We start from the raw sequence: 18,357 nt of genomic DNA, 5'->3' as shown, positions 1-18,357 counted from the left end.
TATTGAGGATGCATTATAATATATGGATACGTATGGGGGGTGCATTATAATATACGAAGGACTATGCGGGTGCATTTTACTATATGGTGGACTATGAGATGCATTATTAATATTAGATATTTTATCAGGATATCAGATTATGGGAATGCTGGGTGCTGAGGGAAAGATCCAAGTGTTGGCATAATTACTACATCCACAGCATTTCCCTGGTCCAACCATTCAGTGACTGTTATAGAAGGAAATCAGGTTGGTCTGACAAGACTTATTGATCATAAAGCCATGCTGGCTCCGGTTAATTATTATCTTCTCATCCAGGGACCTAAGAAAATGTTCCTTGACAATTTGTTTGAAGATTTTTCCTGCTATGGAGGTCAGGATTACTGGTCTGTAATTCCCTGGATCCTCCTTTTTCCTCTTTTTGAAGATGGGAACCACATTTGCTCTTCTCCAATCTAGAGGGACCAGATTTAATAATAATAATAATAATAATAATAATAATAATAATAATAATAGTATAATAATAATAATAATAATAATAATAATAAAAGTTATAGCTTTCAACTTGGAAGAGGAGGGGGAAAATTAGAAGCACAAAAACTGAATATGGCTTAGGTATATGAGCCTTGTATGTTGTGGTACATGTTGGCACAGTACATGGCCTGGCATGTCCAGCACATAATAATGGTAATTTGCACAGGGCAGTGATGGGAATACATGCAGTAAGTGTTCTAGCTTATATATATCTGGCAATGCATTTACTCTGTCTGCAGAAATGAAATCCTATAGTATAATGGGCAAACAACAGTTGTGTCTGGCAGGGCTCTGGAATGCTGCTGTGCGCGTGCAGCGCCACATTCGTCCACTAGATGGCAGCGGCGCACACTGTACGGTCCCATAGACATAATCCGGCGGAGAATCTGCGCAGAGTGCGGCTGTGTGGGCGAGGGGAGGACGTGCCACAAGCGCTGCCCCCTGTATCCTCGGCTCCCCTTCCTTTATATCTGCCCTCTCCCCTCCCTGCTCCCCCTTAGTGTGGCGAGCATGGAGCTCTGCAGAGCAGGATGCCTGTGGTTTGCCTTTGCAGCAGGGATTTTACTTGCTTTACCCCCGCAGAGCAGCTCCTGTCCCAGCCGGTGTCTTTGCTTTCGTACCACGGTGAGATGCATGCATCTGATGCTGGAGAACGTACCCACTGTGTCACCCCACACTACTATCCTGTAAGTCACTTCTTATTGGGGGGGAAGGCTGGCTGGGTGGTTATTACATGCAATCATTGACTTCTGCAACTTCTAATGAACTTTCTTTCAATCCTCTAATCTCAGTAACTCTGCTTGCTGTCAGTTACTTGCATTTAGTGTCTGGTACCCTCCAGATCTCACAGGTTGTCCCCCATTGTACCCAGTCAGATCCCAGATCCCGCTGGTTATCTCCCATTGTATCCAGTCTGATCCCAGATCCCGCTGGTTGTCTCCCATTGTACCCAGTCTGATCCCAGATCCCGCTGGTTATCTCCCATTGTATCCAGTCTGATCCCAGATCCCGCTGGTTGTCTCCCATTGTATCCAGTCTGATCCCAGATCCCGCTGGTTGTCTCACATTGTATCCAGTCTGATCCCAGATCCCGCTGGTTGTCTCCCATTGTACCCAGTCTGATCCCAGATCCCGCTGGTTATCTCCCATTGTATCCAGTCTGATCCCAGATCCCGCTGGTTGTCTCCCATTGTATCCAGTCTGATCCCAGATCCCGCTGGTTGTCTCCCATTGTATCCAGTCTGATCCCAGTTCTCACAGGTTGTCTCCCATTGTATCCAGTCTGATCCCAGATCCCGCTGGTTGTCTCCCATTGTATCCAGTCTGATCCTAGATCCCGCTGGTTGTCTCCCATTGTATCCAGTCTGATCCCAGATCCCGCTGGTTGTCTCACATTGTATCCAGTCTGATCCTAGATCCCGCTGGTTGTCTCACATTGTATCCAGTCTGATCCCAGATCCCGCTGGTTGTCTCCCATTGTATCCAGTCTGATCCTAGATCCCGCTGGTTGTCTCCCATTGTATCCAGTCTGATCCCAGTTCTCACAGGTTGTCTCCCATTGTATCCAGTCTGATCCTAGATCCCGCTGGTTGTCTCCCATTGTATCCAGTCTGATCCCAGATCCCGCTGGTTGTCTCCCATTGTATCCAGTCTGATCCCAGATCCCGCTGGTTGTCTCCCATTGTATCCAGTCTGATCCCAGATCCCGCTGGTTGTCTCCCATTGTATCCAGTCTGATCCTAGATCCCGCTGGTTGTCTCCCATTGTATCCAGTCTGATCCCAGTTCTCACAGGTTGTCTCCCATTGTATCCAGTCTGATCCCAGATCCCGCTGGTTGTCTCCCATTGTATCCAGTCTGATCCCAGATCCCGCTGGTTGTCTCCCATTGTATCCAGTCTGATCCCAGATCCCGCTGGTTGTCTCCCATTGTACCCAGTCTGATCCTAGATCTCGCTGGTTGTCTCCCATTGTATCCAGTCTGATCCCAGATCCCGCTGGTTGTCTCCCATTGTACCCAGTCTGATCCCAGATCCCGCTGGTTGTCTCCCATTGTATCCAGTCTGATCCCAGATCCCGCTGGTTGTCCCCATTGTTTCCAGTCTGATCCCAGATCCCGCTGGTTGTCTCCCATTGTATCCAGTCTGATCCCAGATCCCGCTGGTTGTCTCCCATTGTATCCAGTCTGATCCCAGATCCCACTGGTTATCTCCCATTGTATCCAGTCTGATCCCAGATCCCGCTGGTTGTCTTCCATTGTATCCAGTCTGATCCTAGATCCCGCTGGTTGTCTCACATTGTATCCAGTCTGATCCCAGATCCCGCTGGTTGTCTCCCATTGTATCCAGTCTGATCCCAGATCCCGCTGGTTGTCTCCCATTGTATCCAGTCTGATCCCAGTTCTCACAGGTTGTCTCCCATTGTATCCAGTCTGATCCCAGATCCCGCTGGTTGTCTCCCATTGTATCCAGTCTGATCCCAGATCCCGCTGGTTGTCTCCCATTGTATCCAGTCTGATCCCAGATCCCGCTGGTTGTCTCACATTGTATCCAGTCTGATCCCAGATCCCGCTGGTTGTCTCCCATTGTATCCAGTCTGATCCTAGATCCCGCTGGTTGTCTCCCATTGTATCCAGTCTGATCCCAGATCCCACTGGTTATCTCCCATTGTATCCAGTCTGATCCCAGATCCCGCTGGTTGTCTTCCATTGTATCCAGTCTGATCCTAGATCCCGCTGGTTGTCTCACATTGTATCCAGTCTGATCCCAGATCCCGCTGGTTGTCTCCCATTGTATCCAGTCTGATCCCAGATCCCGCTGGTTGTCTCCCATTGTATCCAGTCTGATCCCAGTTCTCACAGGTTGTCTCCCATTGTATCCAGTCTGATCCCAGATCCCGCTGGTTGTCTCCCATTGTATCCAGTCTGATCCCAGATCCCGCTGGTTGTCTCCCATTGTATCCAGTCTGATCCTAGATCCCGCTGGTTGTCTCACATTGTATCCAGTCTGATCCCAGATCCCGCTGGTTGTCTCCCATTGTATCCAGTCTGATCCTAGATCCCGCTGGTTGTCTCCCATTGTATCCAGTCTGATCCCAGTTCTCACAGGTTGTCTCCCATTGTATCCAGTCTGATCCCAGATCCCGCTGGTTGTCTCCCATTGTATCCAGTCTGATCCCAGATCCCGCTGGTTGTCTCCCATTGTATCCAGTCTGATCCCAGATCCCGCTGGTTGTCTCCCATTGTATCCAGTCTGATCCCAGATCCCGCTGGTTGTCTCCCATTGTATCCAGTCTGATCCTAGATCCCGCTGGTTGTCTCCCATTGTATCCAGTCTGATCCCAGTTCTCACAGGTTGTCTCCCATTGTATCCAGTCTGATCCCAGATCCCGCTGGTTGTCTCCCATTGTATCCAGTCTGATCCCAGATCCCGCTGGTTGTCTCCCATTGTATCCAGTCTGATCCCAGATCCCGCTGGTTGTCTCCCATTGTATCCAGTCTGATCCTAGATCCCGCTGGTTGTCTCCCATTGTATCCAGTCTGATCCTAGATCCCGCTGGTTGTCTCACATTGTATCCAGTCTGATCCCAGATCCCGCTGGTTGTCTCCCATTGTATCCAGTCTGATCCTAGATCCCGCTGGTTGTCTCCCATTGTATCCATTCTGATCCCAGATCCCGCTGGTTGTCTCACATTGTATCCAGTCTGATCCCAGATCTCACAGGTTGTCCCCCATTGTATCCAGTCTGATCCCAGATCCCGCTGGTTGTCTCCCATTGTATCCATTCTGATCCCAGATCCCGCTGGTTGTCTCACATTGTATCCAGTCTGATCCCAGATCCCGCTGGTTGTCTCCCATTGTATCCAGTCTGATCCCAGATCCCGCTGGTTGTCTCCCATTGTATCCAGTCTGATCCCAGATCCCGCTGGTTGTCTCCCATTGTATCCATTCTGATCCCAGATCCCGCTGGTTGTCTCACATTGTATCCAGTCTGATCCCAGATCTCACAGGTTGTCCCCCATTGTATCCAGTCTGATCCCAGATCCCGCTGGTTGTCTCCCATTGTATCCATTCTGATCCCAGATCCCGCTGGTTGTCTCCCATTGTATCCAGTCTGATCCCAGATCCCGCTGGTTGTCTCACATTGTATCCATTCTGATCCCAGATCCCGCTGGTTGTCTCCCATTGTATCCAGTCTGATCTCTGAGTCCTTTCCTTTTTGTTACAATGTATCAGGGTAGATACAAAGTTCCCGGACCCCAGACTGCGCCACCATCATATAGTGCACTTTCTCATTCACCGACAGCAGAGATCTTCACAGGCTCCGATTCATCGCAAGGGTTTTTTTTTTTTTTTTTTTGTTATCCAAGTCTGTTTTTTCGCCTCTATTTTTTTTGGTGGTTTTGCAAATTAACGAACACAATGCACATTTGTTTGATTGATTTGGCGCTAATGCAACAATGCCTTTTGGAGTAACAATTGTTCCCCCCCAAAAAAAACAAACCAAACATTTTGCAGTAATTTGAAAAGTCTCTAATGGTGAAAACATCTGGGCAATAAAAACGCCGCACATGTTATCCAGCCGCTATACAAACGCCAGAGACTGAAAGCTAAAAAATACAGCAAAGGCCAGAAGGAATCTGGGGCAAACATAGAAATGACTAAAAAAACTGAAATGGGGGCAAAGTAACCTAAAACCGGATAATCTGGATAATCTGACTGATAATGGAACCATATTGGCTCCTGGACTGGTAATCTCACGTCTGTGGTGGGATGCGCTGGTCTCCTTCACATTCATGGAGTGAGGCCGCATTGTTGTTGCCTCCATATCATGGCCAAGTTCAGACTGATGAGCGCCCGTTTACTTCAGTGGGCATCTTGTGTTACCACAGACAACAGATTATCCTGGGATCCTATCAAGATAATTCACTTGTTCTCCTTGGGACCCTCCGGATCGTCTGATGTTTTGCGTACGTTCCTTATGTGCCACTTCTGCTTATGGTGGGGTCTTTGTGTCTCTCAGGTCAGTTTAACACTAGAAGTTCCAGAGAGGGGTCATTTAACATTTCTACCTTTAGAACCCAGAGACGGGTCGAATGACCTGAAGGATTTTAGCTACCATCCTATAATCACCGGCTCTTGTTCTGTAATTAAGGCCATTACTGTCGCACCACAGGAGGTTGTTGTTTTCCATCCTCCTGTGGTGCGACAGTAATGGCCTTAATTACAGTTTGAACTAAGGGTCATTTGACCCTCTTTCCAGACTTCAGGGGGGAGCTCGAAATTTCTGGGACTTCTAGTGTTAAGATAACTTTATAGGGTTAAAATGTTTTTAAAGGCCCTTGGAGGAGGAGAGGTAACAGTAAGAGTTAATATTAAACAGTTGTCTCAGCTTTATAGGCCCGTACTGGACTCCTGTACTGGTCGCCCATTCTTTGTACTGGGGTCTGCTGGGAGCAGGGGGGCTCCGCTGTGTAAGTGACGCCTCATTAATTGGTAACTTTTCAGCCTTCTCGGTGGGGCTGACCCTGTAATAAGACCCTGCACAATGAGGAATTCCTCCGGCTTGTAGGAGAGGTGCAGTTCAGTGAAAGTGATCGCAGGGATGTTTCCATCATGTTCTGTACGTTCCTCTGTCATTGTATTGTATACATTGTATTTCACAGTTGTATGCATTAAAACAAGCAAATCATTTCTGCGTACCCCCAAAACAGACCTTACTGTACCTCCAAAAATGTGGTATGATCTTTGAGCACCAAATTATCCAGAGATTTAGTATAAAGCACCATGTGGCGGCACTCACTGTCTGCGGGGATGCCTTGTGCCTAGTACAGACTCTGCGTACAAGGTTTTGCTGTGTATAATGCTACCATCTGACACAAAACAGGAGGACATGAATGGAGAGTGTAGCGTTCCATGTATATGGATACCATGGATACCGGGGCCTCCGTATACCTCCTTTGGGTCCATGTGTTTGTGGCTTGTTGAATTTGTTATGATTCTTGTTTTCTGTTCATTGGTATGACAAGGGCACCTGGTATAGGACGGAGTTCAGATCGTGCGATCTGAGGGCCTTTTTGTACTATCAGGAAGTTTGTATTTTTCAGGGTTTTTCTCTGGCCACCATCAGTCCCTTTCCTGTCCTTTCCTATTTTAGTCAGCGGGGGCCTCACCTTTTGCTAATCCTGTCATCTACCTGTGTATTGTGTTTTCCTATATCACCGCAGTCTTTGAATATGGGGGGCTTGCTATTCTTTATCTATTTTCTGAGGCAGAGAGTTATTCATCTTTCCTACCTTTAGGATAGCTAGTTCTCCAGCTGGGTTCGCGGTGCACAGGATGTTAGTTCACCCCTCGGCTACTTCTAGTTGTAATGGTTAGTAAGGGGATGGCGGCCAGATTAGTTGCCAATGCTCTTGTCACCTTTTGCCAATGATTTGTGGTGGTCTTCCATGGTTTCGGATCATAACACATGCAGTTACGTGTGGCTGCGGGAAATCCGCAGCATATTCCGCAGCCGCACATACCGCAGCATTGCTACAGCGCTCCCCAAATCCCATGGGGTAACATGGAGAGTGTCTGTACTTGCTAGAACCTGCGGATTTATCTGGAAAATCCAGAAAAATCCACAGGTTTTCCGCAGCAAAATCCGCGGGTAAGTTGTCCAGTGGGCACATAGCCTAATTGTGGTAGTTCATTGTTTAGGGTGTCTCAGAGAATATGCGTAACATTTTGCTTCCAAAGACCTTCTTCAGATACACATGATCCTGTGGAAAGGTAAAGACTGTGTGGATAAGACATAGAGGCGCCAGTGATAACCCTGCTTTTAACTGGTGCCTCCACATAGTGATGTTTCACTATACTATCAATGCTTATCCACACAGTCTTTACTCTCCCACAAAATCATGTGCATCTGAAGAAGGTCATTGCAAGCGAAACGTCATGCATATTCTGTGAGACACCATGGTACAATAAACTATCACTATTACTCATCTACTATGAGTGCCAAGTTCATTGTTTGTTTTGTCAACTGTTTAGTGCAGTGGGATACTTCAGATCCAACCCTGTATCATCAATAAAGAGTTAGATAACTTTCTGCTGAAAGTTTGGTGGATCTTTCGGTCGGCAAAGCACCCGCTCCTGTGTTCTCTTAGCGTGCCGGACATCTCTAGCGGTGCTTTATCCCTTAGAGAACAGGATTCTCTGTCTTAAATCAGACATGTTGGTTGCTTATCTCCCCTGACCTGATCTGTCATGGCCCCCAAACACGTGACTGTTGGCCAATAACATGTCTAGGGGCCTTTAGAGTAGGGTCAGATGGTGGTCAAAACCCATCTAATAGTGTGTTGCAGACAGCTGATTTACACTAGAAGTCCCTGAAATTTCGACCTCCCCCTGAAGTCCTGAAAGAGGGTCAAATGACCCTTATGTGGGCTTTACACGATACGAGCTATCGTGCGATGCATCGTTGGGGTCACGGTTTTCGTGACGCATATCCGGCATCGTTCACGACGTCGTCTTGTGTGACACCTCCGAGCGACGCAGTATCGCTCACAAATCGTGAGTTGTGTACACGTCGCTCAGTTTCAAAAAGTTGTTTAATTAAAATGGCGCCGATTGTTCATCGTACCCGGGGTAGCACACATTGCTCCGTGTGACACCCCGGGAACTATGAACAGATCTTACCTGCGTCCCGCGGCACCCGGCGGCTATGAGGAAGGAAGGTGGTGAGCGGGATGTTTACGACCCGTTCATCTCCGCCCCTCCGCTTCTATTGGCCGGCGGCTGTTTGACGTCGCTGTGACGCCGAACGTCCCTCCCCCTTCAGGAAGAGGATGTTCGCCTCCCACAGAGAGGTCGCTCAGCAGGTAAGTACGTGTGACGGGGGTTTCACGACAAACGACGGGGGCGGGTACCAACGATCGTGAAATCGCACAATTGGTCGTCTCGTGTAAAGCAGGCTTAAGTCCAAACAGAATAGAACAAAGTAGAAACTAAATGGCTAAACTCAATGGAAAACAACAACCTCCTGTGGTGCGACAGTAATGGCCTTAATTACAGAACAAAAGACTGTGATTATAGGATGTTAGCTAAAATCCTTCAGGTCATTCGACCCGTCTCTGGGTTCCAAAGGTAGAAATGTTAAATGACCCCTCTCTGGGACTTCTAGTATTTAGGCTGGGACTACACGGCGACTATGCCCATGAAACTAGTCACAACCCAAAGATTGATGTGTGCCACAATATAATGCAGATGAATGAACTGTGATAAGTAAGCTGGAAAATATCCAACTGGTGCCGGCTTTTTGCTCCTTGCTCGTAATGTTCTTGGTTGCAATGCAATTCCATTCTCCTACATTATGTATGGCATATGGCATGGTGGCTCATTACAGGCTTATAGCTGAGTTCCTCGGTTCAAATCCCACTATGGACCACATCTGCAAGGAGCTTATATGTTCTCCCCATTTTTGTGTCGATTTCCTCCCACACTCTAAAGACAGACTACCAGGGGATTTAGATTGTGAGCCCCAATGGGGACAGTGATGATCACGTCTGTAAAGCACTGCGGAAGTAAGCTAGTAAAATAATTCTGTGATCTTTTTCCGCTTGTGACCGACATTATCCCAGCCCCAACATTGAAATAAAAAAAAATAGATGCCACCACTAACGTTATGGTATGTGCGTTAAGTGTTTGGTGCAAACATTTCTGCACCTCTTGGCAGGAAAAATGATGCATAATTTTTCTCATTCATTAGAATGAGTGAAATCTGCAGCAAAAATGCTGAAAGAATTGACATTCTGCACCAAATCTGCATGGAGAAAATCCTCCAAATGTGCATGGGACTTCAGGATTCTCATTCACTTTGCTGGCATCAGGATTACCTTCAGGTTTTGTCAGAAATCTGCACTGAATAAACACAAAAAAAAAGCTACAGAAAAATGCAATGTGTGTATACAGCCTTACAGATCACTTCTGCCCTATCTGGCTTTGCCCTCTGACTTCATGCCTATGTTATATAGCATACTGTAGACATTTTAAAGTCTCAGCTACAAATAAGACAAAACTGGGGAGGAGGATGTATAATGGGGCATAGTACTAGGCGGCTCACCATGGTTGCACCAGTTTTTCGTACATTTTTGTTTGAACATGTATCTAATACACCGCGGATAGTTTATAGTGCAGTGTGGGCCACGCATGAGACTTGACACATGTAGGAAGGATGGGTACAATCTGTGACCAGTCTGCAATATTCATATTGGCTTTCACTGGATTGTGACAAATATTCTCTTAGGGTATGTGCGCACGTTGCTTTTTACCTGCTTTTTACCTGCTTTTTTGCTGCTTTTTCTTCTGCGCTGTTTAATGCCAAAATGGATGTGTTCTTCTATTCAAGCAAAGTCTATGGGAATTTGGGTTTCTTGTTCACACTATGTTGTTCAAAATGCTGCCTTTTTGTGGCAGAACTTTGGTCAAAAACTCAGCTTTTCAAAGAAGCAACATGTCAATTGTTTTTGCCATTTGGGTTTTGCACTGCAAAGCTGAGTTTTTGACCAAAGTTCTGCCACAAAAAGGCAGCATTTTGAACAACATAGTGTGAACAAGAAACCCAAATTCCCATAGACTTTGCTTGAATAGAAGAACACATCCATTTTGGCATTAAACAGCGCAGAAGAAAAAGCAGCAAAAAAGCAGGTAAAAAGCAGGTAAAAAGCAACGTGCGCACATACCCTTAAAGCGCACCAATCAGCAGGATTTTCCTATATAACCTATGGCCAGTGCTATACTGGCCCTATCAGGCTGATTCTATACATTCCTTTAGTGGTCAGCTCGGATGTTTAGTATTTGAAACACAAGCAAGTAAAGTTTGTAAAATGAGCAGCTTCTTGAATGACAGCAGCTGATAGCTGGAGTGAGTATTCATAGTTATCCCCTACCAATTCTATTATAGAATCGTTTTACTTTGTGACTAGAAGGGCCTTTGCTGATGTCATACCCATGTGACCAGAAGGGGCGGGGCCTCAGCCAACAGAATAATAATGTTGCTTCCTGGTATCAGCTATTTTGGCTGAGGCCCCGCCCCTTCTGGTCACATGGGTATGACATCAGCACAGGTCCTTCTAGTCACAAAGTAAAACGATTCCATAATAGAATTAGCATAAATAACAGGGGGAGGGGATAACTATGAATTACCCACCCCAGCTATCAGCTGATTGGCAGCTGCTGACAACTAAAGGTATGTATAGAATCAGCCTGATAGTGCCAGTATAGCCCTGGATTTAGGTTATATAGGAAAATCCTGGTAATTGGTGCGCTTTAACACTAGAAGTCACAGAGAGGGGTGATTTATCATTTCTACCTTTGGAACCCAGAGACGGGTCGAATGACATGAAGGATTTTAGCTAACATCCTATAATCCCCGTCTTTTGTTCTGTAATTAAGGCCATTACTGTCGCACCACAGGAGGTTGTTGTTTTCCATTGAGTTTAGCCATTTAGTTTCTAGTTAGTTCTATTCAGTTTGGACTAAGGGTCATTTGACCCTCTTTCTAGACTTCAGGGGGGAGCTCGAAATTTCTGGAACTTCTAGTGTTAAAGGGATTTCCAGGCCTTATATATATTGATGACTTATCCTGTAGGTCATCAGTATTGGGGCGTGACTCCCACCAATCAGCGATTCGCAGCTTCCATCACCGCCGGATATAAACAGTGTACAGAGCGACTCCGTATATTGTCGTTGTCGTTCTCAGCTCAGATCCCATTGATGGAAAGACGCCACAAACGTTTAATAGATGTGACCCATACGTCTGGGGCCAGGATTTCTGTCTATAACATGTATAACATGGGACCCCTGATCACCCAATCCAAGTGGTGCCCGGGCCACAGTGATAGGGGAGACGGCCACTAATACACAACTCTTCATTCATTGCGATGGGATTCCCAAATACGAGCATTTCTGTGCATCGGTGTTGGAAATGTTTGTCAATGATAAGAAATAATGTATTGTGGTCCAGTCCATAATTGTAGATAGTGAAAAATATACATAATACCATAAAGAAGGCCATGATTACATACAGATTGCACTGTGTCTATGGATTTGTATATATCCATGCCGGAGCAGATATGGATCCTCCGTGGTAACAGTGCCCTATTTACTACCATAAACCCTGCTCCATCTGCGCTCTTTCCCACATTATGACACAAGCTTGTGGATTAGGTCTACATGTCTTCCCCTGACCATCCCTCGCCTGTTATCTTTTAGGATGTGGAATGTGGAAACAACTGTGGATTTGCAGTGTAATCTGATCCACGTCTTCCGGGATCCCTGGTGTATAGCGTGCTCCTCATTGGCCATATTAAACCTTTCCAGAGGCTTCACAACTCTATTACACACACAGATGTAGCAGAGCGGTGTCATTTTACAGAATATATTCGGAGGGATTTATCAATAGAGTTGAAGAATGTGTCAAGATGGGCCATGGAGCAAACGTTTGTCACAATCAGAAGGACATTTCAGATCCACTTATTTATTTTATTTTATTATTTTGCTAACTTACAATATATAGCGCCATTAATTCCACAGCGCTGTACATACATCATCATCACTGTCCCCATTGAGACTCACAATCTGCACTCCCTATCAGTATGTATTTAGAGTGTGGGGAGAAACTGGAGAACCCGGAGGAAACCCACGCAAACACAGGGAGAACATACAAACTCCTTGCAGATGTTGTCCTTGGTCCGCTTCTCTTCTTTTCATCGTCTCATAGTATTTTGCCCCCCAAAAGTCTGCAACTTTAGAACTCAAAAGACCACATCAGCGTTTTATTTTTTTTTCCAGGATCGGAATGGCACTTTAAATGTAAACCCCCTGCCTCTGGTCATTTACTCACCTTCCAGCGTCTTTGTGTCGCCCCCGTGCCAGCAGCCGACGCTGCTCAGATTGTGACGCCCTGGACACCAGGGGTCACAGTACAGTAACAACACACACACACCTCCTCCCCTGGTTAGGTCAATCAGTCAAACAAAATCCTTGTTGCCTCCCTCCAGGGTCTGATGTCCACACCAGGTGGGGCGGAGCCAGGCGGTTGGCCCCACCCACCGAGGAGTTCACAGGCCTGGAGGCGAGAAAAAGTCAGTTGGTTGAAGGGAGAGGTGGAAGTGAGAGGAGCAAAGACTGTGTGTCTCTGGGTCGGAGCCCAGGCACAATCAGCAAGGTCGGCAGACGGTGGTGGCCGTCTGCAGGAGTTGGTGGAGGTCAGTGGAACCGTAGGACCAGGGTCAGGCGGTGGCCCGCCGGTACCGATCCGGGGATCAGATTGAAGCCAAGCACCAAGGCAGGGTACTCAGACCCCAACTAGGCTAGGAGCCACCGTAAAGGTCAAATTCTCTGATTGCGGTCTGGACCTCAGGGGTTCATTCCCAACCAAGTCCCGTCAGAAGGCAACAGCCCAACCCGTCCGGATAAGCGCCACCGCCAAGGGCCAGAGATCCAAGGGCCAGCGCCTGCAGGCAAAACGGGCTCTCCCGACACGTACACGCCGGGGAGCGGACTACCCGTGGGAAGCTATAGGAGTCAAACACACATGCAGGTGCAGGAAACGACAGCCACCATCAACCCGTCCGGGGAGAGTGAGAACACCGCAGCCGGCTGCGGGCCCCGTCCATCCAGCCGTTTGGTTTACCAGAGACTCTGTCCTTCTGTGTCTGAGTGAGTACAACAGTGCCATCCGGCACCGCGCTGCACCGCATCGTTGCCCCCGCACCCACGCTGCCTCCCCGCACCCGGCCCCTGCACCTATACCAGCCCCTCTCCAACCGGGGCCCCGGGACCAACAACCCCTACCCACGGAGGGGCTAACACCTCAGCTGCTCTCCGCCATCGCTCTCGGGAACCCCCGTCACCAGCAGCGGTGGTGCCCAACCATCACCACAACCCGTGGGTGGCGTCACGACCGACATCCCACCACAAACCTCCCCTTTTTCACTTGTGGGCGAGGAGGTGCTGCTTGAGCCCCCGGGTCCGGCCCCGTGCTCGAGCCACCGAGGAGCTGCGAACCCCCAGGCGAGTGGCGTTCCCAAAAAAAACCCCTCCGCCCGCGACAGGATCCGGAGCCTACGGTATGGCTCGAGGGGTTCCCCGGACCCGGGGGTCGCGCGGACACTCCGAATAAAAGGGGGACGTATTTGTACGGGATTGATTGTAGAATGTCTGTGACACCACCCACGGTGTGTGGTGAGGTGGGACACCACCGCTGCTGTCGTGGGATACCCCGGGGGAGATGTAATGGCAGCCGGGTGTTAACCCCTTTGTGGGTAGGGATGGTTGCCCCAAGGCCCAGTGTCTCTGTATGGGTATGGGTATGGCGACGGCAGGGGCTTGCGCGCCCAGATGGACCAGGGGATAGTTGGTTACTCACTATTGAATGAATCACACAAGTCTTTTGGTAAACCAAGGTGCTAGTGGCCGGCTTCCGCGGCCGGTTGTACTCTGGTCCCCCACTCGGGCTGGTGGTCGCTGTCCTTTCCGCTGCACTGTTTTTGTGTATTCTGGGCTGCCTGGTTTGGAACTCAGGAGTCCGCTCCCGGCTTTCTGTGTGCCTAAGGAGCCGTGCCCGCTGACGCTGACCCGTGGGATCTATGGGCCCTGGCAGTTGAACTATCCCTCTCTGTGGGTGGTTGCCTGCTTTTGGGACTTTGGTTGGGACAGGACATGTAATCCTCAATCGGTTAATTAGCTAGGCCGTTGGTTCCGGTCCTGGCTTTAGGGTCCGAGTACCCCCTCTGTGCGCGGTTTCCGGTCAGGTCTCCGGTGTCAGTACCGGTGGGCTCCAACCCTTCTCCGGTCCTCCTCGGATCTGCCGAGCCGTCTGCCCGTCTCCTGCTGATGGAGACCACCGTCTGCCTAGGCTAGGTAGCCAAGGCACCAGGGCTCCAACCCTGGCACCGTTCAACTTGAGCTTCCTCTGCTAGAGCTACACCTAGCTCCAGCCCACACTCCTCTCCACTTGAACTACAACTCGAACTGCTGTTTTCCCGCCCTGGGCTGTCTAGACCCCTAGGTGGGCATTCCATAACCGCCTGGTCCCGCCCACTGGTGTGCCTGTCTTGCCCTAAGGGAGGGTGACTAGGGTTTCATGTCGGCTGAATGTCACCAAGGTATGGGAAGGTGTTATGCGGGGGCCTATGTGTGACTACCTGGTTTTGTCAGGGCGTCAGATCTTGACCACTTACCCAGGCCACTCCGGTCCCGGAGTCAGAAGTTACGTCATAAGAGCTCAATGCAAGTCTATGAGAGCCGTAACAAGACTCCCATAGAGTTGCTTTAAGTTGGGACCTCTGGCGCCCTCCATGAAACACTGCAGCTGCCAACGGGTTGCAAATCGCCGGTAGCCACGCTGGAAAAAGGTGAAACCACTGGAAAAGCGAGTATAACACAGGTCAGGGGACTTAAATTTACAGCACTCCTCCAATAGTGAAATAAAAAACCGCTGACGTAGAGCTTTAAAGTGTAAGGGTATGTGCCTTTTTTTTTGGTATGTATCTTTCTGACAGTGTTTTTGCTTAAAATATCACTATAAATTCTGTTCAGTTTCACCTAAAAACAGAACAGAGAATTTTTCTCCTTGGCAGTGTACTTTTATAGAAAGGCGTCAGTTCAGACCCCCCCCCGACCACCGCTCTGTGCATTCTCTGTGAGTGCAGCGCTCAGCAGCCCCGAGGAAGTGAATGGCAATGTGCTTTTGTGGGCACAGTGCTGCTACTTTCTAATGGAGGTAAAAGGTTTTCGTTCAGCTGATCGGTGCAGGTCCCAGCCATACCAATTTGTCAGTTATTGCCTGTCATGAGGATAGGCGATACCTCATTTTGACCTTTTTTTTTTTTAAAACAAACAATTGATTTAAAGGGCATCTGTAACTAGGTTTTTGCTCCCCATCTGAGAGCAGCATAATGTAGACACAGAGACCCCTTGTGATGCCCTGGACTAGCCAGGTGGTCACAGGTAGGCCCTTACACAAACACCCTGTTCCCCCCCTTAATAAGGTGACAGCAGCCAACCTACAAAACCCTTGTCACCTCTCTCAGGGGTCAATGAGCACGCCAGGGGGGCGGGGCCAGGCGGTTGGCCATGCCCACCTAGGAGTCCGGAGAGCCTGAGACAGGACACACACAGTAGTTGAGTTTTGAACTGTGAAGTGGAGAGTCAAGTTCAAGGCAGCAGGCCTGAGGTGTCAGGCTTGCAGCGTTAACACTGACCGGTGCCGGGTCATAGCCCTGGTACTGTGGCAAGGGGGCAGACGGTGGTGGCCACCTGCAGGAGCTGGGATTACAGTCGGTGAAATCGTAAGGCACTGGGTAGTGGCCCGCCGGTACCGAACCGGGGAACCGATTGGAAACCGGAGCACCAGGAGGGGTACTCAGACCCAGTACGAGGCCCAGAAACAACTGGACCAAGTCGAATCAACTGATTGAGGACTGGACTTTAGGCCTTTTCCCACCTAAGACGCGACTGAAGACAACAGCCCAACGATAGGGGTAGAAAGCCACCGCCCAGGCATCGAGACCCCACGGGCCAGTGTCTGCGGGCACACGGGCTCTACTGGCATACATCAGGCTGGGGAGCGGACTACCGTTGCTCAGGCATAGGCGTCATCATTTTCTACAAAAGTGAGATGCAGGAGAAAGGCAGGCACCATCAACCTGAAAAGGGGAAAGAAACGCAGCCGGCTGCGGGCACCGTCCACCATCTTGTTTGGTTTACCAGAGACTCCAGCGTGTTTGTAATATTGAGTACAACAGTGCCTTCGGGCCGTGCACCGCACCGACACGCCAGCACGCATCCATTCCCCCGCCTCAGCACCTCCCTCGGGCCCCCGGGACCTTCATCCCCCCTACCCACGGAGGGGTCAACACCAAGCTGTGCAACACCGTCCCCGGGAGCCTAGTCAACGGCAGCGGTGGTGTCCATCCATTCACCACAACCAGTGGGTGGCGTCACGAACTTAATCCCCAAACAACCGCGGCCCCGGCCGTGGACCTCTCCACCGAACACCACCCCTCACGTAGCGCCAGCAACTCCCTTTCAGAGCGACGTGACCCACAGGTCCGTGAGGAGCTCGAGCCACCCACCGACGAGCATGGATCAGAGTGGCTCTGCAGCCGGCCGAGCCCCGGGGCGGTACACCCTGATTCCAGCAATGTGTTACTTACTAAGCTGTTAGCTGTTATAAAATGAATGTTTTCTCTGCTGCAGATCTAGCAGTTATACAGAGCTTATGAATATGCTGGACTACCTGCAGCACGGAAAGTAGTCCTCTAATGATGATCTACTGCTGATTAAACAGTGATTGTATCAAAACTATATTAAAAAGCAGCCCAGTAAGTGACACATCGCTGAAATCGGGATCTCTGCCGCTACATTATGCTGCTATCAGATTTCGTGATCTCATTGAATAGGGTGTTTTTCCCTTGGACACCAGCACTGTTTGGGTCTGCAGTGTGCTATTTTTCAACTGGATCCCCTCTTTGAATCAGCCATTAGGCTACAGAGGGTTTTCCTGATCCACCATTATAGTTTACTATTGGCCTCCTGAGGAACCCACTTCTGGGAGAAATGCGTTGAGGCTTGAAATGACCATTTTATTCACATCAATGAGATACGTTTTTGATTTTTCCTCCCTACTGTCCACCCGCCACACCAATTTGTTGCACTTATCTTAGGCACTGCACCTTTTTTCTGGCAGGGACTTCAGGGGCATCAGGGAAAGTCATCGTGGAGTGGGGGCGCCACATCGCATTTTTAGGGTGCCAACCCCCGCTGTTAGGCAGTGCACAGATAGGTGCAGCTATTGAGGGCTAGCAATCTATCCTGTGCACTTTTAGTAATCACGGTGTGGTTTTAAGTGATTTTATAAAGTATTTAAGTTACCATAGGGACAGTCTATGTGCATGTATAATGTTATTCCCTAGCTGTTATCACATATGAGTCTTGTGTGAATGAACTCGCACCGGCCTCAGGCATCACACCCGCACATCAGTTTTACTATATAGTGAACACAATGAATAAAATATCTCAAAACAATCATGCAATCGCACTTTTTTGCAGTTTTTCCACATTTGGAATGTTATTGCTACTTTCCAGTACACTATATGGTAAAACTCATGCTTTCTTTTAAAAGTACAACTCGTTTTGTAAAGAACAAGCCCTCATATGGCAAGATTGACGGAAAAATAAAAAAAAGTTACGACTCTCGGAAGAAGGGGAGCAAAAAACAAAAACGGAAAATTGTTCGGTGGTGAAGGGGTTACAATTTTATGAGTACGTTTTTATATAAGTTTAGGTGACGAGGGGTGCATGTTCCTCCCTCCATCCTCTGTTGTGGGAATTGCTGTCCTCTAATGTTGCAGTGAATGTATGAGCGGTGTTCTGCTGTTATATGGACGTTGTGGAGGTTTTCGCTGCACGGCCGGCAGACTGTGTTCTCCGTGTTCCTCCCTCCATCCTCTGTTGTGGGAATTGCTGTCCTCTGCTGTTGCATTGTCTGTATGAGCGGTGTTCTGCTGTTATATGGACGTTGTGGAGGGTTTCGCTGCACGGCCGGCAGACTGTGTTCTCCGTGTTCCTCCCTCCATCCTCTGTTGTGGGAATTGCTGTCCTCTGATATTGCAGTGACTGTATGAGCAGCGTTCTGCTGTTATATGGACGTTGTGGAGGGTTTCGTTGCACGGCCGGCAGACTGTGTTCTCAGTGTTCCTCCCTCCATCCTCTGTTGTGGGAATGGCTGTCCTCTGCTGTTGCATTGTCTGTATGAGCGGTGTTCTGCTGTTATATG

At 48.8% G+C, this 18,357-nt stretch overlaps 1 protein-coding gene across 2 annotated transcripts in view; it reads left to right on the top strand.

Annotated features, from left to right (window-relative positions):
• The first annotated feature begins 951 nt into the window (after positions 1-951).
• The window catches only part of PXDN (peroxidasin), a 230,280-nt gene continuing 212,874 nt past the window's right edge, over positions 952-18,357 (top strand). For both annotated transcript variants that reach the window (XM_075341062.1, XM_075341063.1), the window contains exon 1: positions 952-1,217. In XM_075341062.1, the coding sequence (XP_075197177.1) occupies positions 1,042-1,217 (176 nt within the window). In that variant the 5' untranslated portion in view covers positions 952-1,041. The remainder of the gene's footprint in view (positions 1,218-18,357) is intronic.

Source organism: Anomaloglossus baeobatrachus, chromosome 3 (assembly GCF_048569485.1).
Source record: "Anomaloglossus baeobatrachus isolate aAnoBae1 chromosome 3, aAnoBae1.hap1, whole genome shotgun sequence".
NCBI lineage: Eukaryota > Metazoa > Chordata > Amphibia > Anura > Aromobatidae > Anomaloglossus > Anomaloglossus baeobatrachus.
The sequence above is the reverse complement of the archived record's forward strand: the minus strand, read 5'-3'. Positions and strand labels throughout refer to the sequence as shown.